This window comes from Anarrhichthys ocellatus, unplaced genomic scaffold, assembly GCF_004355925.1.
Source record: "Anarrhichthys ocellatus isolate YVR2014 unplaced genomic scaffold, GSC_Weel_1.0 scaffold16, whole genome shotgun sequence".
NCBI classification, from domain to species: domain Eukaryota; kingdom Metazoa; phylum Chordata; class Actinopteri; order Perciformes; family Anarhichadidae; genus Anarrhichthys; species Anarrhichthys ocellatus.
Genome location: NW_022280046.1, coordinates 8,672,547 through 8,696,268, shown reverse-complemented (window position 1 = coordinate 8,696,268; position 23,722 = coordinate 8,672,547). Strand labels below are relative to the sequence as shown.

The window sequence follows — 23,722 nt, the reverse complement described above, 5'->3', positions numbered from 1 at the left end:
CAAGTTACTACCCACAAAAAGTGTACTCTTTATGAGGGAGTCTCATCCCGAAGGGGATCAAACTTGTTAGCTTCAAGACATTTAATGGAGCTGTAGCACCTGATGGCAGAACAAAATAAAAAAAAAATGTATTTAGTTAAACCTATGAACTAATACGATTAGTTTTTTCATATTAAGTTGCTGCACTTTGATCAGGGAAGTGTGAGTGGATGAAAAGAAGACTGTGTTGAAGGTCTAGGAAGACCCAAGTCAGAGTCAATCTACATTAAAACCAAACTCTTGTCCTACACTTATATCTGTGCTACTTCTCTACACGGAACACATACGGCATCTTGCTATTGAAGGACTATTACAGCGTCATTGTAGTTTTATGCTCTTCTATGCTCTTCCTGCAGGGACATTGTTTCCTGCTCTTATCACACCTACAAGGATATAATATTATCAGCATTAAATTGTCCTATCACTTTAAATTGTACAGCCTATACAGTACATATACAGCAGTTAACGGAACCAAAGGTTCCCCTTAACTGCTAAATATATCTAAAAATCAGACATCTATTTAGTTGAATCAAAGTCTTGGATCAGTGTTGAACAGTAGTATCTGCACACAATTAGCTCAGAGCCTCAAAATGGCTTTCAGTAACTGGGCTGCATATTTCAAGAGGTGATAAGCAAAATTTTCCCTTTTCAGTTTTTGATTTGTTACCAGAGGCAGATAGAAAGCAAAAACAATTAAAACAAACATTGAATTTGTATAGTAACTACATTTTCTCCTAGCTTGTAAACCATCCATCATAAACCACGTAGAAATCACACTACGTTCGGTTTTGTTCGCTCTGTAAAGCCCCGAGATAGAATAGATGCAGGATTAATGCAATAACTGATACTTATTCCTTAACTTAAAACTTAAAGACAATTCTCCTGATTCCCTAAAGTAGCCGTGCACTTCCCTCTAGATGGCGCTGTTTCCCTCTGTAAAGCTCATTGGTATCCACTTATCAGGCAGCAGCGTTTTGAATAGCACCATCCTCCTCCAATCACATTGCGAGGATTGCAGCAGGACGGGCGTAGGAGGGGGGTGGGGTGGGGGGGGGGGGGGGGATGGCGGGGGGGAGGGAAGGGGGGGGAAACAGCCATCCGACCGGATCCCTTGCGAGTGGTGTTGTCGTCGTTGTCGTAATGGCCGACCGTTATTTGTTTAGCACTAGCATGAATTGAAACAGGGTCTCTGATGGGGGTTTGCAGGGGCTAAGCGAATGGAATTTAACCAAGGGAACTGCAATAAGAAAACAAAAAGAATAAAAATTAAAGACAAAAACTAGTGCAAAGCACTTTCCCTGAAGCTTTGATGCAAGCGGTTTCTGCAGTGTCAGCACTTTTATCGGCAAAGATGTTTCGATAATGGTATCTGCAAATCCTTATTTGTGTTAATCTGTGTGTGTGTTGGGGGGGGTATTTTCAAATTGATAAGCATTTTGCGTATTATTGATCATATTTGCATCTTTCGACATCCATTGAAATGAATCATCAATCTCAATCCGTCCATTTTTTTTCTCTACAATGTCTATTCCTCTGATTATTAAAATATGATTTACTAAATGCTAACTTGTGTTTGAGTGACACATTTTCTGCCCTGTAATTATTTCCCCCATAAAGTAAAGTACTTGCTGTGGTTAAACGACACGACGAAAACAAACGTCACCATGTATTTGCAGAAACCATTTTGTCCTGTTTACGGTGTGTGTGTGTGTGTGTGTGTGTGTGTGTGTGTGAGTCATCCGTTTATCGGAGAAGGCCTCAAGTTTCTTCACAGGTAGCTTTGCTGCATGCAGGAAGGGCACCTGAGTGTGCGTGTTTGTTTCTATGAGAGCGGCTGGTTGGCGAAGAAAGCCTTGGTCTCTCCACAGGTGGGGTTGGTGCACAGCGGGCAGCGGAGGGTCAGCTGACGGGAACAGGGCTCGTTGGACTTCAGGTGGGACTGGACCAGGTCCGCAAGAGCCTGGACAGGACAAATGGCATACAGTTAGTATTGAGACAGAAATAATTAAGAGAGTTGCTCTCTTCTTTAGCTCTGTGAACACCGGGTTGTTTTGTCAGACAAACCGGTTTAAGATCGTAAGTTGAACCGGAGTGGCAAACCCGGAAATCAAACCAGCTCTAATAAGCGCATCCCTTTTTTTGTTTTTCTCATGCACACGCAAGAGGGTGATGTGACACACAGACTGTACGTTAGAAGTGGATAAAGTCACCGTGACGCTACCCATTGGTTTGTGGACTGCCGTTTTGAAGCCTCGAGTTCGGCATTTTGGCCGTCGCCATCTTGTTTTTTGCAACCAATGAACAGAAGTGACTATATTTGTACGGCGGAGTGACGTAGAGACATCATATACGGCTCTGGTAGCATCCTGTCAATCACAAGGTAGTCCCTCCCTAAAGCATACTCTGCTTTATGGTCTGTTTGACTCTAAATGGACCATAAATTACTAAATGAACATCATGCTGTATTGAAGAAGACTTGAAACGAGATTGAGACCATAAACTCATGTTTACAATGTTTACTGAGGTAATAAATCAAGAGAGAAGTAGAGTCATTTTCTCATTGACTTCTATACAACCAGAGGAGTCGCCCCCTGGTGGACACTAGAGAGAATACAGCTTGAAGGCATTTCAGCCTCTGCTTCACTTTTCAGAACCAGAGGTTGCCGCCTTGATACACATTCCCTCCAATGGTGTCACATTAATCCACTGATCTATAGGAGACGGTAACAAACCAAGATGCACAGTAATGGGCCAGCAAAAAGCAGGAAATAAGAAGACTAATTTACCCACTTTTGTTAGACCTCAAGGATACACATTATGTACTACGGTGATTTGCACTGAATATAACTTTAGTCTGTTTACAAGAAAACTGCACTTTAAAAGCCTTCCAGTGGCTCGAGGCGCACAATCCCTCGGTTTCCTAGCAGGCTTTTATTTTGAAATATTTGCAGGTGTTGAGATTAATTTACAGACATGTAACCGTGTTCAGAGAAACTGCTCGAGGTGATACAACTGGAAAGAAGTAGTGAATAAAAACAGTACTTGTGTTAAAAGTAATAGTCTGGCATTTTGGGAAATAGGCTTCTTTGCTTTCTTGCCTTAACGGTTAGCTTAGCTTAGCATTAAACTGGAAACGGGGAAAAAAATGTGTTAATCAGTGAGCTTTAAAATGTGCTGGTAGGCAGATGACCATTGGACAGATTCAGGCTAGCTGTTTCCCACTGTTTCCAGTCTCCACGCTAAGCTAAGCTAAGCTAAGCTAACCAGCTGCTGGCTGTAGCTTCATGTTTACCTGAAAACATGACAGTGGTATAAATCGTCTCATCTATCTCGACAACAAATTGAATATAAGTTTTTCCCATTTATGTTGAAGTATTCTATAACTAAGAGTGTAACATGACTTTTGTTGTTCTGATGGAATTACTACTACTGTGGATATTTGCATTATTCTGAATCAACTATGTGGGCTATTAGAGTGCAAACAATCCCCCACCTCATTGTTTTTTACCTGACCTTTATTAGATTCGACCTTCATTTGTTTGTGCCGGTCATGGCTATTATTCGATTCATATAATTATTATTCATATAATAAATGCCTGTACTTGAGGCTTTGGCTTTTGTAAACACGTGTTATCTTTGAGTCAAAAGAATAATCCGAGAGAATTCAAAGGGAAGAATGTCTAAATAAAAATACAGTTAGTAAGCTGATCGTACAAGATAGCAATCTGAGCGGGGGGGTTATCAGAAAATAAACTCTTGACACCAGCCGGGCTCTGCAGGTAAAAATTGTGGTGAATGTATTTTGCTTTATTTTCCAGCCGGCTGCTGCTTGCAGACGGCTGCAGACTGATGCTGCTCACTGAGAAACTAAAACCACACCAAGGAAACCATCCTTCAGTAACTACCAACTAATCATCCTCTGGATATTGATTTATACACTCTGTCTTACTCTCACTCTCTCACACACACACACACATATACACACACACACACACACACACACACACACACACAGAGAGACTTTCCGAGGGGTCTCTTAGCGCTGCGGGTTTGACCAGCCAGCCAGCCGGGCAGTTCAGTTCTACTGTAGTCAGCTCGAAAGGTTCCCATTGATCTGCCCCCTTCCTTTAATAAACTCTGCGCGCACGCACACACACACACACACACACACACACGCGTGCACACACACGCACACGCGCACACACACGCACACGCGCACACACCTGGAGGAGTTGCCTGTTGTGAGAACGGTTGCGGGGTTGAGGATGAAGGGAAGGAGGGAGGTTGGAAGGGAAAGGAGGGAAGGATGGATGTAAGAAAGGAGACGAGGGAGAGAGAGAGGAAAGGAAGTAAGGAAGGAGGAATCCATGTATTGACCATCTCCTGCGCTGGAGTTCACTTACTTCACAGAACCTTCTGCTGCCGTCTCCTTTTCTATTATTAGAGCCCTTCCTGCCTTCGTACAGTCTTCCCTCCTTTTTTATTTCTACTTTCTTCTACTTTCTTTTTTGTGTTTTAATCATCTTTCCCATTACCAAAACTTATTTGAACATTTCACATTCTGTATCTTCCCATCTCTCTCTAGCTGAAAGTCTGTTCTTGTTTGTTAAATACAGACATGCTCCTTCATGAACAAACTTAAACCTGCCGCTCCATTTTAAATCCCATTTAAATGAGTTGATAGTTAGCTACTTCATGCTTCGGTCCTTAATGTCTGTAGACATGATGAGTGAGCCGAGTGTGTGTGAAACGTACCCTCATAAAGAGAGGGTTCCCATTCAACGACTCCACTCTCCTGATGTTCTCCACCCCGCACTGAAGACAGAAAACAAAGACAGAACAAGTCGTTGGCACACATGTTTATAACCGAACCAAACATGCAAAGGCACCACAGTTCATATGAATTAAATCAAATGCGTTCGGTGTAACAAAGACCTCTATATACTGGAAAAAAAATAGTCGAGATAATGATTTTTTTAGCTTTTTTTTTTTTTTTTTTTTTTTTTTTTAAAAATCGGGAACTTCAAGAAACAAAATAATTGTCTTCTGAGTGTTCCAATTATTTTCAACAGCGAGTTTCATTTTGAGCAAAGCTCCTCTCAACTGTGGACATGTGTGGAAAAATGAGGACATGTTTGCAAAGTGAGTACACTTTGGACTGACTTTATATTTTAGATTACGGTTAAAAGCTTGGGAATGAATTTTAAATAATGTCACGGTTCTCACAAGTATAGTAGTACAAACGATTGTGTGTGTGTGCCTTTGTGGCACCGCTCACATTGATTGGTGGTCACCTCACTGGTGCCTTTACACACACACACACGCACACAGGAGACATTAGACACACACACACACACACACACACACTTTTGCAACATCTGGAGTTAAAGCATCATTAATTGATCCCAATACGAATGAACTAAAAACAAGAAAACAAAACAAGGACTGTTTCCAAAATGCTCGCTGCTGGTGCATTCACGGTCGCTCAGCTGAACAGCGTCGTCCAGCGTTGGCTCTTCCTTACCTCCTCCCCCAGCACCTGTCCGTACTCGATGTCCAGCTCGTGTAGAGTCTCTATGTGGTCGGAGGTGAAGGCGATGGGCACCAGCAGGATGTTCCTCTTCCCTCTCTCACACAGGCCTTTGATCACGTCGTCCGTCTGGGGGCCGAGCCACTGCATGGGCCCCACCTGAATGACCAAACACGAGACATGACAACCGTTCAGGTTCACTGTGGTGGAGATTTGCGGCTCCCGTTTTTGTGTCATCGTGATGCAACGGTTCGTCCATTTGTTTCTAACTGCTTTGATTCCAGACCTGGTCCTAGTCCCCAGAGGATGGTCCCTTTTGATCTTTTAATGAACGCATGACTTTGCGCATGACCTACCGCCACCTTGAGGACAAACTTTACAAATTTAACTCCACTACTGGGGAGGCTCTGAGAATAGCGGAATCATCAGCGGCGATGGGCCATTAGAAGGACTGAAGGATCTTAGGGTGCTTACACACCTCACCTTTTTGTTTATTTCCAAACGAACTCGGGTTCGTTTGTCCGGTTAGTTTGGGCTGGTGGAAAAAATGCAAATCAAACCCTGGCACGGTCCAAACAACCGAACCGAGATCGCTTGAAAACATTTCGTTTGTGGTGTGAAAGCAAAAACTAACCAACTACAGGATTTTATGATGCCAGCTATGAGATTTTAGCATGATTTCAAAAGCCAAACTACTATAATTGATCTGTGTAAGGCCATGTACATAACCTATTTATGCAAACACGTATGCATGTCAGCGTTGGTATTTCCCCTGATTGATGGGTCAAACAGCTGTTGAAACTGCTCTGCTTGTACACATCCAAAGCATTCGAGTGCTAACCTTCTGTAAGTCACTGGGATTTGATTTGCTCACATGAGTCCTGATGATGCAGGATGACTATCGGCACAACTGTCCAATAACCGCGGTTATACTGCGGCTGACCACCGTCATATGATGAAATTTACATCACGCAGACCTTCTCGCACTAACGATCGTGGAAAGTACACCTTTGGCTTTAGTCTCTACAACTGCATGTTTACTCCTCTTGCTTTATTTGTGAACTATCCTCCTTTTTTTTCTTGGTCCGGACCAAATGAACTCAACCACAGGTGTGAAAAGTCTTGTTAAATCAAGCTTGTGAGGTGTGACTTCACACAAGTCACACCTCAATTTAACATGACTGCCCCATAAAAGATTTCCACTGGAAGCGTCTCATTTTTCAACGAGCAAAATGTTCGCCTTAAAACATCTGGTTTATTTTCTGCTTAACGGGTAGCCAGCAACACATCCCAGTCCTCCTCACACAATAGAGACCTGATGACTAAGAGCTGTGAGGTTCCTGCTCTAACGGTTCACAGTATTAGATGGACCGGTGGCTCCATCTTGTGGCTTTCCAAGCAAAGAAACATCGTGTGACAGCAGCACTGAACTACACTCGAGTTCATCATCCTGACAAAGTTGTTGGTACATAATTATACATACTGTAAAGGTTTCTGCTCACCTGCAGTGATGTGCAGCATCAGAGTTTGTGAATTATTAATAAATATAAATACGTGGCTGCAAAATCCTTTCAACCCCTGCTGTCTGATACCTGCAGATTTACTTAAAAAGGTCAAATGTCCGGTGATGTTGGAGCCATGACACTATAAATGTCTTACTGGTTTCAGCTGGTGCTTAACTTTACTTTAGAGGCACAGGAGGCTATAATCAGTATTTCTATAATAACATTGTGATTGTGATCAAGTGAAAGGTGTGGCTTGTACTGACAAACCTACAGATAATTATCAGCAGATAATTATTAAGGTGAGTTTCAGCTCATTGTCTAGACGTCTGATTCGCTCTCATCGTGTCGTTATCAGCCGCAGCAGGCAGGTGAACAAACAAACATACTGTACACTACCTGTTTAGCAGAGACTAGCTGGTGGACATAATGCATATTATATCATTAGATATGTAAATCACCAACTGTTTGCCATCAACTTATAAGGTGATGATATGCCAACGTTGTGTTCATTACTTGTTTTTACTGCCTCCTGGTGGCCAAAAAAACATGTTACTGCAGCTTTAAATGCAGGGTTTTGTAAATACTGCGCACTCTCCGGTGTGGTACTGGGAAACAAAACCGATCAACATTTCAGTACCAGTCACAACTGGTGAGCGTTTTGTTGGTACCTAATTCATACAGTTAAATGACACTGTGGACAGCAGGCTGTATTATATAGTGTGGCCCAACAAGGTTAGGACAGATGCAGCACTACACACTGACTGTTCTAGTACTGCTGGTTGCCTTCGTCATGGTTCAGTTTCAGCGAACAACCCTTCGCCGCCCCTTCGCTCATGTCTGTAGGTGCTGTTTGTGTGAGTGTGTGTGAGTGTGTGTGTGCACTCACCCTGGACTGCCACACTAGTCTGTAAGGGTTACAGTGTCCCAGTCTCTCCATGACTCTCTGAACAGTGGCTCCCACTTCCTGAGGATACGGATCACCTCTGTTTACAACCTGCACAGGGAACACAGCAGTAGCACCGTCAGTGGGAGTCATAGACGGTGTATAAGGAGTGGACGTCACACATTGGTTTGTGGACTGACGTTTTGAAGCCTCGAGTTCGACGAAGTCATTAGTCGCTTCACTAGTCATGCAGGCTTGTGACAGGCAGGGTCTTAATATATTAGTACTAGTAGTGTCAGCACGAGTACTTCATTGTACTTACAGCCATTGGAAGGGAGTGTGCTGAGAAGAGAATGACAACATCGTCCCTCTTGTCTTCTGGAAACTTCAGCAGCTCGTTACGGACGTGATCTGCAAAACACTGCACACACACACACACACACATTGTATTAAAAGGTATTTTTTCTTATTTTCTGTTTTATTGACGTACTGAAACTCTAATAATTTTCCTCAACTGATTAAAGAAGAAGTTTCTGACTAATGACTGTTTCCCACCATGGAACATGCTGAAATCTAAAAATACAGACAGACTTCTTAGTTGCTCTGATGACCAAGCACGGCCACTTTCAGCTCATTAGTTGCTATGACGACTTCTCGTCCTCGTCAATTATCCGATATATCTTTTTCTTGGTTGTCTCTGAGAGGAGGAGGAGCCTGTAGGGCACTTTGGTGTGTGTGTGTGTGTGTGTGTGTGTGTCTAACCTCTACCAGCAGAGGGTGTGTGGGCCAACGGTCGATCACACTCCAGCGCATCTTTGGCCTGTCGCCTCTGTTGCTGTAGTAACGGTAGATGGCGTTCAGACTGCTGCCTGTTTCCACGACAAACAAACAAAACCCACCAATATTAGAAACGTGTTCCATTACGCAACAAGCAGTCTTCTCTTTGAGAGCGGGTTTGGGATTAAGTGCCTTGCTCGAAGGCACAAGAGTTGAAATGAATCCACACGGCGGAGCATCGTCTGAGTCAGCATTTCCTTTACGAACATTTAAAAAACAAAAAGATCAGAGAGAGAAGAGAAGCAGATATACTGTACATCGTCCGTCCTTTAGACATGTAGTTTCAATAGGATGTGTGATCCATAAGTGGTCCGAGGTTCTCCTCTGTCAAACACTTTGGCTTTCATGATTTATAAAAGTCCGTAATCAGAGCAGCAAGCCGCAATGCCGGAGTTGGGAAAAGTTGAGATCATTACAATAAGGTGCTGATGTGAGAAGAAATACACACTAGACTGAAATATTGTTCTAAACGGTACATAATTCATGCTAAATATGTGCAGCTTTTTGCAGGTAAAGATTGATGTACACAGCAAAACCATTCTACAATATGTATGTGTCCATTTTTCTGATGCTATTTTTGGTAAAGCGGGGGCCAATGAACACGAACGTCTGTCACTGTATGAGTGTTGCTGTTTACTCATTGGCCGCTGCACTTTCAAAATGGATGTTTTTTTTTGCCTTTACCCACTAAGTCATATCCACAACACTTAATATTGTTTGTGAAGAATCTCATTGTGTAATTGGTCATAAATATGGTGATATTTGGTTTTCTGTGTGCGACTGTCACCTGTGGTGGAGCAGCTGTACTGAGGATACTGTGTGAAGGCCACGGCTCGCTCCACTCCGTCCTTCTCCATCTCCTCGATGGCTTCCTCCGTCAGTGGCTGAACGTACCGGAAACCGATGTAGAACTTGTGAGGAGCTGGACAGAGAGACCGTCAGTCAACAACTTGCAACCAGGTGAAATACACTCATTACTGCATTAAAAACACAAACCTGGCACTTGCAAATGAACTGAAATAATCAAATAGATACAGTAAAGAAAGTAATAAAGGGAAGTATTTAGTCGTTACTAGTTGTGATCAGTTTGGGTCGTTATCAGTGAGGTGTGTGCAGGCGTGTGTGGTGACACACCCTCACTTTGTCCCTATCTACACTTCACACCCTTTCGGCTTCTAACAAGCGAGTCCACCAGCAGCAAACACAAGAGCTCTGTTCTGTTGTCTATTTTGAACCATGATGGTATAGCCTCCCCTGACGATTAGCACCTACTCTACACCTGGACTTCCTAAAGCCTACGACAGTGAGGAGTGAGAGCTCCGACAGGCAGCGGCGTAGAGGAGATCTGCGACTGTCTCACCCGTCTCAGGACTCATCTCGTCCAGCAGCTTCACCATGCCCTCCCCCTGCATGGAGGTCCAGTGTTTGATGGGCGAGCCTCCTCCGATCTTGCTGTACTGCTCCTGGATCTTCGGCGTGCGGCGCTTGGCGATGAACGGGCCGAGCTTACTGCACAGCAAAGGACAGATTGTTGACGACAACACTCGTAGACTATATGACAGTACATTACTGCCTCAATAGATGTGCAATGCACATGAGCTCAAGCAGCCAGTTGCTCTTTGTGTACGGTGAAATAATTCATGTGAAATTAACAGTATGTGTATTTTCCTCTCAGTCTATGAAGCTAATGTTAGCTCAAGCAGCTAACAGTATAGAACTGCCTCAATAGATGTTATTACAGTAGATTAATATACTAATAAACTAAATTAAACACACCATATACCGGGGAAGTATTGGACAAAATCACATGTTTAACTGACGATGGCGTTTCGATGAAAGGTCAGAGGATCAAATTGAAATTTATCCCGAGGGGGGCATGAATGTCTGAAACAAATTTCACATTTTAGCAAGACAACAACATCTTTGTACTGTTGGTTTACAACCACAGAGGGGAATTACATGCCCAGAGATCTGATCCCTCTAACATCAGCATACAACTAAAAGTTTCAGTTTAGAGTCATATAGAAAAACCAGATGTGCTCATCAAACCATTATTGTTTTGAGTCAGTCAAGGGGCATCATGTGACCGAAGGCTGTCCAGAGTCACACCGACTCACACGATGATTAAACGGTATAAATAAATGTTTTTTTAAAAACACAAACGTTTCTTTTTTTGCCAATAACTGCTCACAAGAAAATATTGCTTCTTTTTAAAAAAAGGAGCCACAAAGCCCAGAAAGGTTGTAAACGAGTTCTTTATAAGGACCAGTGTTCATAAGACGGGTTTTCTTCTCAGCAGGAACAAGAAACACGTCGTTAGTTCACTGGTCAGTTACTATGAAACAAACGAGCAGAGAGGCAGCAGAGCATGTGACCTAACAACCTTCCCCCATTTGTTCTCTCTAGTGTGTGTATGTGTGTGTGTGTCAACTTTAAAAAAGAACATGTAATATGTGACACCCTTAACGAGTGTCACAACTACATTTTCAGCAAAAAACACATTGTTGAGCTGCTCATAGTGTGTGTGTGTGTGTGTGTGTGTGTGTGTGTGTGTGTGTGTGTGTGTGTGCACCCTATGATTTATAGAGGCCATCAGCTGTGCTTTCCAGACTGCATTTGCAATGTAATTTTTAGATGTAAAAACAGCCAGTGCAGGTCCCTGGCCAGGTTTTGTATCCTCAAACACACACACACTCACACTCACACTAAATGAATGTTACACTTATTAACTACCTGCTGATAACTATGATGTTGTTTGCAGGTGTTGATGTCTGGCCCTCAGTTTAATGGTCCAGAGAAAGATATCAACTATGGTCAAATAACTTTTAGTCAGATAAAGACAATATTCTAACTGTGTGTGTGTGTGTGTGTGTGTGTGTGTGTGTGTGTGTCCACGGTGCTTACCTCTGTATGGGGAGTTTCATCAGGTCTGTGTCCGAGAACAACCGCAGCAGGAAGTCGTGCACGTCTTCCAGTTTCTCAGGTCCTCCCATGTTCAGCATCAAGATGCCCGTCTTAGGTTTCCTGCAGGCACCAGGGATTCCTAATCAATAATTCATATTCAACAATACCTCGACTTCCCTAAAAGAAACTGTATCTCATTGATTAGAAATGATGTTTAATCAATGAGTCTTTCAACATCTATATCTCACAATATATAGATTTTTCTTATCTTCTACTTTATCTGTCTCTGTGCACAGATTATTGTAAACTATTGTTCTCTGAAGCTGCATCGATGCTACTAAAGTGTGTATTTATGTACGTCTGCGTCCACTCAGTAGAAAACTCCACAGAGTGTGTCGTTTGCGTCACCTGTTGTCCTGCGTTTCTGGAGTCGAGGTCTGGGCTAAAGCTGCTGCAGTGGAGCGCCTCCTTACAGCCAGACTGACGCCGCTCCTGGCAACTAAAGCAGAAGAAGGAAACGTGTTCTCCACACACACACACACACACACACACACACACACACACACACACACACAAGTAAATATTACTGGGCATGCACACAAACATTTCCTGCCTCCGAAAGTTTTACTCCCTGAAATATTCAGACTAGACCAAACCGATTCTTAGTTTACAATACGGTGAAGAAAATAAAAGCAATTAATGATTTCAATGAATGATTCCTTTTATGCTTTTATTAATGCTCCATACCTGCTTTGGTAAAAGCAAATCTGATTTTGTTTCACCTCTTGACTTTCCCCTTACTTAACAATGAGACAGCAAAATGCTGTTTTACCCTCCATTATTCAACGTTTATTCGTTATCCAAGGGGCTCCAGGAGCTTTATCCAGGTGTGAACAGCTACTTCATTACAACTTACGTGACAATATAGTACACTAACAGCACACTCAAAGGTCTTTTACCATGCACACTGACTGGTTTGAATATACTATATTTTTATTTTATTGTAATTTTTCTAGTGTCAACACACTGCATCCTCAAGCCTTTCTTATAATTAGTGGTAAGTCTGCTTTTGTCACACATCATTGGTAATGATACCTTGCACCATTTCATCAAATTAAAATATTCTAGGGGTCACGTGATTCACTTTATACCAAAATTCAGCCGGGTGCATTTGCTATTTGGAAAGTCGGTGATCTTCTCCAGAAATGATATCCGGTAAACATGACTTTGGATTGACAGGTGCTACAAAAGTAAAGTAAAAGTAATGTGTTACTTATTCTACAACGTCCTCTTACATAGTGTCACACTAAGTGCCCTTAACGTTACTAATTAGCACCATACCAGTTTGTGAAAAGAAAAAGACGTTGTACTACAAGCTGCACAGGACACCAAAACCCATATGTACTGATTTATGTAAACACGGTGTGATAGCTGTAGTGACTTCTACTCTAACGCCGTCTTTACTTTCATAACCTGAGCTGCAGTACCCCGAAACGCCGCCAGGAGGCCCACTGTGATTATACAAGTTCACAATGCTGGAATTGTGTAACTTCGTTCAAATGTTTAGTTCCTCCTCACTCACCGTGAAAAACACGGACCGTCAATGACTACGGGCACTGTTTACGGATCATGCTCTTATACTAAACGTAGCACAAGTACGGGATAAGTCCATTATGTAACATTAACATTAAACTGTAAACTGTAACCTACAGTAATGTTGGGCTTAGCGACTGTCTAGCTACGGAAACGCCGCTATTTGTCTGGAAAATAAAAGCACATGAATGGTTCAGCTTTCAGCAAATATTAGGATTTCGACCTGACCAAACGACAAACATGGAAAAGGAATACAATACGTGACTCATTAGAGTAAGAATAAATGGACGTGGACGATATAAGAGCAAACAATACAAATAATTTCACATTAATATTACAGCAAAGATGGTATTGTGAAACTCCTGACAGGAAGTTGGACTTCCACCATCCTTGCTAGCTTAACGCCCCATTACGAAATGTTGACGGCAATGTCAGCGTGTTGTTGAGTTTACACGCCGTTGGACCGAGCAACGAAGCTCCATCACTCAAAACTGCCTTCAAACTGCCTCAAAGAAGCGGAGGAGCACAGTTTACTCCGTGACATTAAATTCTGAGCTCAATCATGAAACTTGATTGAGCTCGTTGCGCAGCGTTGGCCAGGCTAAGATATAACGTTAGCTCATAGTCACACTCACATTGGATCAAGCGACCGGCGCTGCCCAGGACTGCCATCATGGTCATTTCCTGTTTTCACCGCCGATAAAGTCTCCGTTCCCGCTGTGATGAAGGCTGGATACCGCTCTCAGCGGACGACTCCACGACTGTTTCCCTTCACTGAGTGACTCGCTGGCCACGCCGATGTGTATGTCAGCCAGATTCCTTCAGCTACCGCAGGCTGGCCGTACAGACTCTGTCAAGCTCCAGGCTATGGCTACAACACTTCCGGTTTTTAAATTCAAAATAAAACCACTGACGACGAACCTGGGATGATGCAACATTTTAGAGACTTTGATTGGTGGTATAGTTCCAGCGAGTCATCACTTATTCTATGAATATTTTATTCACTTACTCATTTCTAATTTGTAATTGCCATTGTCATCTAATTACTGTATTAAATAGGCTAGTGTTGTTTTTTACGTGTTCTCTGTTGTCCAGTGGCGGGCCGTGCATTTTCTACCTGGGCCTTCTGTGCCGTCTTACTACAGTTGAACCACCACAGCTACGGGCTATTGTTTGTTTCGTGTAAACACCTCATATTCACATAACACTGCAACATTTGACAAGTGAAATAAAATGTTACATGAAGCTCAACAACTACAAATACGCTAACTGCAGAGTGCAGATACATGAATACGCGCATGACGGGATGCTTCGTCATTAACGGACAATGCATATAGTAAAATCAATGTAATTAACACGACAAGAACAAACTCACAAGAACCAGTCACATTTATTTACAACAAAGCATGACAAAACAATCCAGCAACACTGCGGCACTAAAACACCGCACACTCAAGAGCACGGGCCATTGAAATATTATTCACATCAGAGGGAATGATATTAACTATATAATAAAAACAACAAGACAGACAAATTAACACAACGCTACTGCAGATGTAAAAACACAAAAGCAGTTCACTTACCAAATGCTGTTCACTATTTACAGACAAAGTCCATCCTCCTGTCTTTGTTTACAAACAGTTCAATGACGCGGTTGTACAGTACATCATGCGTCTCAGTTCCAGTAGTTGTGTTTCTGGAATATGTTTTGATGCAAGGCAAGGCAAGTTTATTTGTATAGCACATTTCAACAACAAGGTAATTCAAAGTGCTTCACATAAACCATTAAAAGCATCAAAACATAAGGCAAAAGAAAAGGAGATTTAAAAACAATTAAGAACATTCACTGAAACAATAACAGTCATTAAAACATTAAAAAGCAGTGTAAGAAATAAAATACAGTAGTAAAATGCAGGAAATTGATAAATATATTAATTGAATGTGGTTCAATTGAAGGCAGCAAACAGAAAAGTCTTCAATCTTGATTTCAAGGAGCTGAGGGTCTCAGCAGACCTGCAGCTTTCTGGGACTTTGTTCCAGATATGTGGAGCAGAAGAACTGAATGCTGCTTCTCCATGTTTAGTTCTGACTCTGGGAACAGAAAGTAGACCGGTCCCAGACGACCTAAGGGGTCGGGATGGTTCATAAGAGATGTATTTTGGCCCTAAACCATTCAGTGCTTTATAAACCAACAGCAGGATTTTAAAGTCAATTCTTTGTTGGACAGGAAGCCAGTGCAAAGACCTCAGAACTGGAGTGATGTGATCCACCCTCCTGGTCTTAGGTGAGGACTCGAGCTGCAGCGTTCTGAATCAGCTGCAGCTTTCTGACTTTTTACAGAGACCTGTAAACACACCGTTACAGTAGTCCAGTCTGCTGAAGATAAATGCAAGTTTTTCCAAATCCTGTTGAGACATAAGTCCTCTAATCCTTGATATATTCTTCAGCTGATTGTAGGCTGATGTGGTTGAGGGCTGAAAATGAGAAAATAAGCATTTAATAAGTAGAATTAACATCTAATACAAAAATATTTAAAAGAAAATCTATTCTAAAAGTTGCGGGACTGAAAGTAAATTCAAAGCCATGGCTTGTATGAATAATTGTATGCTTTTATTGTGGAGACCACTTTGCTACATTTCCGGTGTAGTGTGGTTTACTTGACGCAGGGCCGCTATTTTAGTATTGCGTCACAACTACGTTTGTCGACATTGTAATATAACCACGCCCCCGCTCGTGGCGGTCACACCCCCTACAGAGACGTGTGTGCGTGTCCTGAGATAGTTTATCAGCTATAAACACCGTGGTGGTAACAGTCACTGTTTAACCCGCTTTCTGGTTCCAAGGAAGGAATTCAAACAGCTTTATGAGAAGACTTGTATGCTCAGTTTAAGGTGAAGTGTTTTAAAAACTACTCGGGTTCTTATGAAATGAGACCAGTTTTTCTCGATCTGAGGTCTGAGGTTCCCCCTTCCCTTTCAAAACCGCTTCGACGGGAGGAAGCAGGGATCCGAAGAGGAACCAGGAAGTGGATTTAAAGAACACACAAAGCAAGAAAACACACACCTGCTGCTAAAGAAGGGAGCTCTCTTACACAAGCTCATCTTTGTCTCTATTTGTGTCTGTTATTAAAGGCAAATGCTAATAATGTTAACATGATTTAGGAAATGATTTATCAAAACACTTTTTTTTCTCAAGTAACTCAATAGGAACTTTTTATTCCTTTGTCCTTTATTGGCCAACTGAAACATTTTTAATATGATAGTTTATATTTGAAGCACATCACACAACGCTGTTCCTCTCACTTCCTTAAGGTTTTAATAATTATACTTCTACCGATGTAAATGAACTGTTTACTTTGTTAATGCTACATCATTACAAAAATAAGTTTGTAAGGTGATGTGTTTTTACAGTGAATTTATGTTCAGTTTACTTCAGGCACTTTCGTGGCACTTGTGTTAATGCTTGTATTTTTATACAGGCCTCAATTTCTTTTTCATGTGTTTAACCGTTTGTAAAGTACTCTGAACGACTTTAAAAGGTCAGAGAGTTAGTACAGTTCAAAGACAAGTAGCAGTGTGAGAAAGTCCTCAAACACAGATGTCATATCAGATTAGCAAGATTTTTGACCAAAAGAAAAAAAAAAAATCCCATTAACGATATTACGTTAACTACATAAAAAAAAATTCCTGTAATGCGTTTTTAGATATTTCTCTTCTTTATGTCATTTGTAAAGTGTTTTTGAGCTTCTTGAAAAGTCCTTTCTAAATAAAATGCATAGTCATCAGAAAAATACAAATGTAGAAAATAAAAACAGAAGTAAAATTCATCTTTAGCTTTGCTTATTGTGCATTTTGCCTCTTTTTTGGCATATTAATTACACTCAAAATCCATATGTAGCAAGATGAGTCTGTAACCATAACTGTAGACATAAAGAGATTTCAGAGGGGCTGGATTATTTATACAATATTATCACATGTTCATTATTAAGATGATACCAATATTTCATTATCAAAATATCAGTTATCAGTATCGGTAACACACCCAACCTAAAGGAAACCCTCACACAGCCATCTGTTTGAGTCACATTTATTGAGTTCAATGGATCTTCCGATGGAAACACGACACGGAAACACAAACATGACGAGTCCCCGACGTCACATCTCTGAACCACAGCGATCATTTCACTGACTACTAATTAAATAAGTTGAAAAGAAAAAGTGGAAAAGCTATAACTGAGCGATTTCTTTCCCCTCAGGTGAAGAATCACAGGAAACTATATCTAAAAGCAGCCCACGAGCACAGCTAAGGCAGAACCATCGGATTCAGGTTTGGAGTCACAACGAACAAGAAAGAAGCTGTAAAGTGTGAGGCGGCGCACAGCAGGAGGCATCTAACCGTCCGTGGCGAGACGTCATGATCTGAACTCTTCACCACCGAGTGTTGACACAGAAACCAGCCAAAAGGGACGGAACATAGAAGTCCTTTTGATTTGATTTGATTTAATATTCTAGCGACACATTTTATGGCTGACAGGGTGCTGCCACATGCCAGGGTCCAGGTATACCAACAGAGTGTGTGTGTGTGTGTGTGTGTGTGTGTGTGTGTGTGTGTGCTCAGGGTCGGCAGCGCTGGATGAAGCGTGGGTACAGGCAGACGTCTCTGATGTGATGTCTGTTCAGCAGCCAGGTGAGGAAACGCTCCAGGCCCAGACCGTAACCACCGTGAGGACACGTGCCGTACTTCCTCTGAAACACACACACACACACACACACACACAGCAGCCTGTTAACACACACTTCTGCTGACATGCGTAGGCCTTGTCCACATCCCGCTGCTCCTCGGATTCAAACATCCTCCACATCATTTTTTGCAAACAAGCCTCACGGTTTCCTCTCCCCGGCTGGGATCGTGGTAACCACTGCTCTGTGAATCACACTGTATTCTCTCTTAAAACATATTGACTCGTCACTACCGTCTCATGCACAGACTCACAGCAGTGGAGGAAGTGCTTTTAAGACCCAGTGAAATGAAAAATACATTTCCCCAATTTGAATCATTTGTCCCTGTATTCATTCTTCATTAGTATTTATCATTCTTCATTAGTATTTAAATATATGTCAAATAAAAGCAGTATCAGAGTATATGTTGCACCGAATCTGTCTTTTCTCTTCTGGTTTCAAATGTTTGAGGACTCATGCAGCACTTGAAAAAATCATCCAATCACATGAGACTTTGGTCGGCGAGCCGGCCACACGGGTCAGTTTGTGGGTCGGAGCAGCTTAAAGAGCAATCTGGAGAGAGACAGGAGGACGTGTATTTGATATCAGTGTGTGTGTGTATGTGATCTTCTGTAGCTCTGTTTCACTCTAAACCCGCCCACTTATTAGCGGCCCAATCAAAAGCGAAGGATTTGATTGAAATTCCTCTTGTAACTGTACATCACTCAAAAATTCAGTTTCACTGTGAGAGCACAGAAGCTAAAGACGCTGTAACTCCCGCCTCCCTGGGACTTTGGATAGTAAGGTGTTAGTGAAGATGCATTGCTTTGTGAAGTAGTGAGCATACGACTAGATAAATGAGACTTGGATTGAACTGCACCAGTTGTGAGAGTTTGTAAATTGACGTTTTGATAAAGCTTTGCCGTCGTGAAACTCGGCCCCAGTTTACTTTGATTCAGGCTTTTTTTTTTTTTTTTTTTTTAAAAGAAGTTTTCTTCAAGAGTTCAAGGTAGTTTGAGCTCTTGTACAGAAGTTCTATTCCTTTCCCGGGCCGAGATGTGACGCAGTGAGTTTTGTGTTACCTGGTCGGTGTACCAGTAGTACGGGGTCGGGTCGATCCCCTCCCTCTTGTATCCCTCCAGCAGCTCCTCAGCATCCCAGATACGCATCGATCCTCCGACGATCTCGCCCACATTTGGCATCAACACGTCGACCTGCGGCACACAGACACACACACAAGATCAGACAGCTAATCGGTTATAAAGTAACTTCAGGGCTTCCTGCACCCCAAAACTGTGTCTTTAGGTGGAGAGCTCTCATCTTGGCTCCACAAGACATCGATATCTCTCTTATTAGGCCACAGCAGGAGGGAGCCACGCAGCACCCTGATACACCTCCAGGTTTCACAGCCAGAGTTTGACCCCTGAGGTTCGTACCGACTCGGTGAGGCGTCTGTCCTCGGGGCAGCGCTGCATGTAGAAGGACTTGATCTCGGCCGGGAAGCGGCAGAGCAGGATGGTCTCGTTGAAGGAGTCAGTCATCATCCTCTCTGGAGCCTCGGGGATGTCCTGAGAGTGGGAAGATTACAATTTTTTTTTATTTTATTTTTTTAAAAACCCACAGAATTTATCAAACAATTTCCCTAACAAAAGTTATTTAAGAAACTTTTGGTAACCTTGTTATTTCAACAAAAAAAAAAAAAAAAAAACTCCACAACGAGGACAAATCTGTTTTCAATGCCGTCTAAAAATGTCAAAATAGCTTTTAAAATGAAATGAATACAATTTAACGTGGTTTTTCAAAGTAATACGACTGTAGACAGAATACTGAAGGTGGTGACTGAAACATCTTGAATACAGATCAAAGCAGTCACATGTTTCTGACGTAAAGTCATGCCCTCTACAGGCGAGTCTGAAAACTGCAGGTGATCTGATGACCAATCAACTACACGCTCCAACTACCTGCTAAACAACTAAAGGATTACAATAATGACATTAAAGGGGCACTCCATCAATTCTACACGTCAAGTTCAGTTTGTCGTCATGAAGAGCACCACCCAGGCCCGTCAGCACCGTTGTAGAATGACTTCTGCGGCTCTGGAGGAGCTTTGTCAAGCGCTGGAGACAACACATCTGGAACAAACTGGACGAGTGGAGTTTGAAAGATGTAGGAGTTCAGCACGCAGGCAGGGTCTAATTAAAAGATGCGTTTGAGTTGCATCGAGTTTGCCAACGTTTAATTGTTTTTCTTAAATCCTATTTTATTATTATTTTTAAACTTTCATTGATGTAAGGATTTGTTTAACTTCTATTATTTGATCAGTTGTCTGTTGCAGACCCTGGATAACTACACGGGATAGTAAAACCAACACCATACTCTTACAAGACGACTGCTGGCGTGAAATCAAGGTGAATTCTGGGCTAATGAGTCCCAATGAGAGCTCTACGCACAAGAACTCATTCGTAGAACGATGTGTGCGTTAGATACTCTGACGTGTGTGTGTCGTGTTCAGTCGCCACCTCTCCAAACTCGTAGTAGGAGCCGTCGTCCTTCTTGACGTCGTGCTCTCGGAGCCACTCGATGGCTTCGGTGTAGTTCATCCGCTTGAACGGCCTCTTGGGGGGTTTGAAGTTCTGTGGGGGGGTAAAAATACACCATCAAAGAAAATATTAACACTACAATGACATTACAGACATCAACTCCATGTTCTTATGAAGGGCGTGTGATCAAAAGCTAAACAGATCATGTAATGGATGAACTTCCTCCATCATCCATGCGTTTCATCACTACGTAACTATTAATTAGGATGAAAACTGTGATGCAGCGTCTTGAACGCGCCCCCACACATACAAAATAAATAACATGACGTACGGGGTTGATGTCGTAGAGCAGCTGCGCGGCGGGGGATTTGAGCACTCGGTCCACCACGTCACACACCAGATCCTCCAGTCTGTTCAGCAGATCCTCAAACGACATGAAGGGACACTCGGCCTCGATGTGAGTGTACCTGAAAACAGACGGAACATCAACCAATCAACATGCAGGAGGCCGACGGGCTCCGATTCAGGAGATGACACAAGGTGTTGTGTGGCTCTGGTGTGATTAACATTACTCATTTACGTATCGGGGTTTTTTATGCATATATACTGTGCTGTCCTTTGTTCGAAGATAAAGGAAAATTGTCCACCTTTTATGTGGACGTCCGATCGGTGTTGATGGTAAATGAGGTCGATTGAAGCAATAAACTCCTCAGTGCAAAATCTGTTCTTCCTGCATCCGGACATGACAGTGATGTAGCTAGGAAGAACTGCTGAACATCCTTTTTCCTCTTCACTTGTATTTCAAACCAGCTAGGTTTCCAACATCCCAAAATATGAGTGCAGAGCAGGGGGATACATGTTCAACAGTGTTTGGGCTCACTGGGATATTCAGCTGTATTTATTGGAGCGGGCTGAAGAAACACAGCGGGACAGATGAGAGGATACGGCCGGCGGGGGGGCCCTTGGCATCAGAAGCTCGATCGCAATGCATCCTGGTACATGCACTGCTGGCACGGCAGGAAAACTTTCTGGGTCAACATAGCACGCACTGAGGAATGTATTGCTTTATTGAACTACATTTACCCTCAACACTGATTCACAGAAAAAAAGGTGGTGAATCTTCCCTTTAAGCTACAGTTGCAGCGCTGATTAACGCCCCCCCCCCCCCAACCACTGTTGTAGAGAAAATGCCACATCACACAGTGCTGCTATCTATAACACCTTATAATTAGAGGGCTCTCGGCTTACACACAGCTATGCCCAGGTAAACCCACTACTGCAATGTTGTTGAACACCCAAACGAGCCGCTGCTTTACAACATCACCTCTGCCTGCTAATCATTTCGTCTAGTATGCAAGTTCAAACCTGCCACGCCCTCTAAACATGTTTAGTGGTCACACCAATTCAACCAGATCAGCTGAGCTGATTGACAACGTGTCTCTGTGTCTGATCTCAACCCTCTAAAGTCTTTGTAGTGATGAAAGCGTACTGTTAATTAATTGTGTGGCTTCAGGGCAAATATTTGAAATTATTGACAGCCTTAAGTATGTATCCAATCCCTGTTCCCCTTGTTGTGTACTTCCTACATGGAGGCGACCCGAGTGTACTTTGTGAACGTGTTGGATGGTTTGCTCACTCGGCCAGGTGTCTGCGGGTGCGCGACTGCTCGGCCCGGTACGACTGGGCGATGCAGAAGGTGTCGCCCAGGGCGGGGATGCAGGTCTCCAGGTAGAGCTGAGAGGACTGCGTCAGGTACGCCTCCTCGCCAAAGTAGTTGAAGTTAAACAGCGTGGAGCCGCCCTCCACCTGCGTCTGCACCATGGTGGGAGGAGTGATCTACAGCCAGGAGGAATACAACAAAGAAAGAAAAAACAGAAAGAAACAGATATGGTGGTTAAAATAGGAGATAAAGCTGCACACCATGAGCGCTGTTGGTTTATTAAAGTGAAGCTCAACACTTTGACTTTGAGAAACCCGACACCTTATTTTTTCCCAATTTGAGCGCTGGCTACAGCTGATATAATCTGCCGTCATTTAAACAACAGTCTGACTGGATACAATCCTGGTTTCATTCAATGCTCTTCGCTAAGAAACTAAAAAGCAAAAGCCTGGGCGAGACAAAAGATTTCCCCGTGTTGCTGGCGTGCATCACCTCGCAGTATCCGCGGCTGAAGAAGTGCTCCCTGAAGCACTGCGTGACGGTGGATCGGACCCGGAGGACCTTGGAGACGTTCTCTCCTCTGATCAGCATGTGTCGGTTGTTCAGCTGGACGTCCACGTCCGACTCCTCGTTCAGCAGGTTGTCGGCGCCGCCCGCCGGAGCTAAGCCGATCAGCTCCCAGAAGTCACAGTGCAGCTCGTGGCCTCCCGGTGCCTGGAAGAGGAAGACAGGAACTCACTGAGCACCCTTGTCATGTTTTTATACTGCATGCATGTCTCTCAGTCTCTCTCTCTCACACACACAGGTTGTCTGATTTCCTGCACAACCTTATTTCTTCTGAGCTTCTGGTGTGCATGCACGCATACTGCAGGTTCCGTCTGTTACGCAGCGGGTGTGTTTACCTGCTTGCCTTCAGGAACTGGAGTTACGGTCCCGTATAGAGCGACGGTGCTCTCTGTGGACAACACCAAGCCGTTGTAGCACTGGCACTGGAGGCGAGAGCGAGGAGACAAGTGTTAGTCAGAGGGAAGAGTACAGTACGACCCGTCAACTGGTAGCATGAACAATGTGTCTTGAACTTCTGCGACATTGATTACTTGAGTTTGAAGCGCTAATCTGGCGATCAAATCAAGTGCTCCCTGCTCACAGGTAATCTGCCCGATGAATGGTGCGTTTGTTTTGAGCATATTCTGATAAAAAGGCGCTATATTTTGATATAAACATGTGCAGGAGGTTTTGAAGTTTTCAGAATTATATAAGTGTTTCTCAATCACTAAAACTGAACCACCTAATACTTTATGTATTTACAAAATCTATCTTGTATGTATCATTATATCCAAATTAATTTCATCTCCTGTCAGTTTTGTTAGTTGAATTTCATCCTGCATTTCAAGTTCATTTAATTTCAGATTAAAATCACTTGTTACGGTTGTCTAATTGTACATTTAAACAACTGCTTCTCCCCACACACACACACACACACACACACACACACACACACACACACACACAC

General features: G+C 42.9%; 2 protein-coding genes across 2 annotated transcripts in view; both read right to left on the bottom strand.

Moving 5' to 3' along the window:
• Positions 1-1,108: 1,108 nt before the first annotated feature.
• fech (ferrochelatase) lies at positions 1,109-14,144 on the bottom strand. Its single transcript, XM_031855763.1, has 11 exons — positions 13,927-14,144; positions 12,107-12,197; positions 11,699-11,818; positions 10,155-10,303; positions 9,582-9,716; positions 8,720-8,826; positions 8,280-8,378; positions 7,961-8,068; positions 5,564-5,728; positions 4,795-4,854; positions 1,109-1,999 (listed from the first exon to the last, which is right to left on the bottom strand). Exons 1-11 carry the CDS (start codon positions 13,970-13,972, stop codon positions 1,862-1,864), a joined length of 1,218 nt encoding a protein of 405 aa, XP_031711623.1. The 5' UTR covers positions 13,973-14,144; the 3' UTR covers positions 1,109-1,861.
• A 3,217-nt stretch (positions 14,145-17,361) lies between these two features.
• Positions 17,362-23,722, bottom strand: part of nars1 (asparaginyl-tRNA synthetase 1) — a 10,879-nt gene continuing 4,518 nt past the window's right edge. Inside the window, exons 8-15 of the mRNA XM_031855565.1 lie at positions 23,112-23,198; positions 22,702-22,923; positions 22,186-22,385; positions 20,881-21,016; positions 20,529-20,642; positions 19,446-19,577; positions 19,092-19,223; positions 17,362-18,036 (exon numbers count right to left, since the gene is read on the bottom strand). Of these exons, the coding sequence (XP_031711425.1) occupies positions 17,905-18,036; positions 19,092-19,223; positions 19,446-19,577; positions 20,529-20,642; positions 20,881-21,016; positions 22,186-22,385; positions 22,702-22,923; positions 23,112-23,198 (1,155 nt within the window). The 3' untranslated portion in view covers positions 17,362-17,904. The remainder of the gene's footprint in view (positions 18,037-19,091; positions 19,224-19,445; positions 19,578-20,528; positions 20,643-20,880; positions 21,017-22,185; positions 22,386-22,701; positions 22,924-23,111; positions 23,199-23,722) is intronic.

Coding starts and splice junctions, on each gene's coding strand:
- fech (XM_031855763.1), bottom strand. CDS start 13,972: ATGACCATGATGGCAGTCCTGGGCAGCGCCGGTCGCTTGATCCAAT. Junction 10,304..11,698: donor ATGAAACTCCCCATACAGAG/GTAAGCACCGTG, acceptor TTTGCTGTGCAG/TAAGCTCGGCCCGTTCATCG. Junction 5,729..7,960: donor GACTAGTGTGGCAGTCCAGG/GTGAGTGCACAC, acceptor TTGGTCATTCAG/GTGGGGCCCATGCAGTGGCT.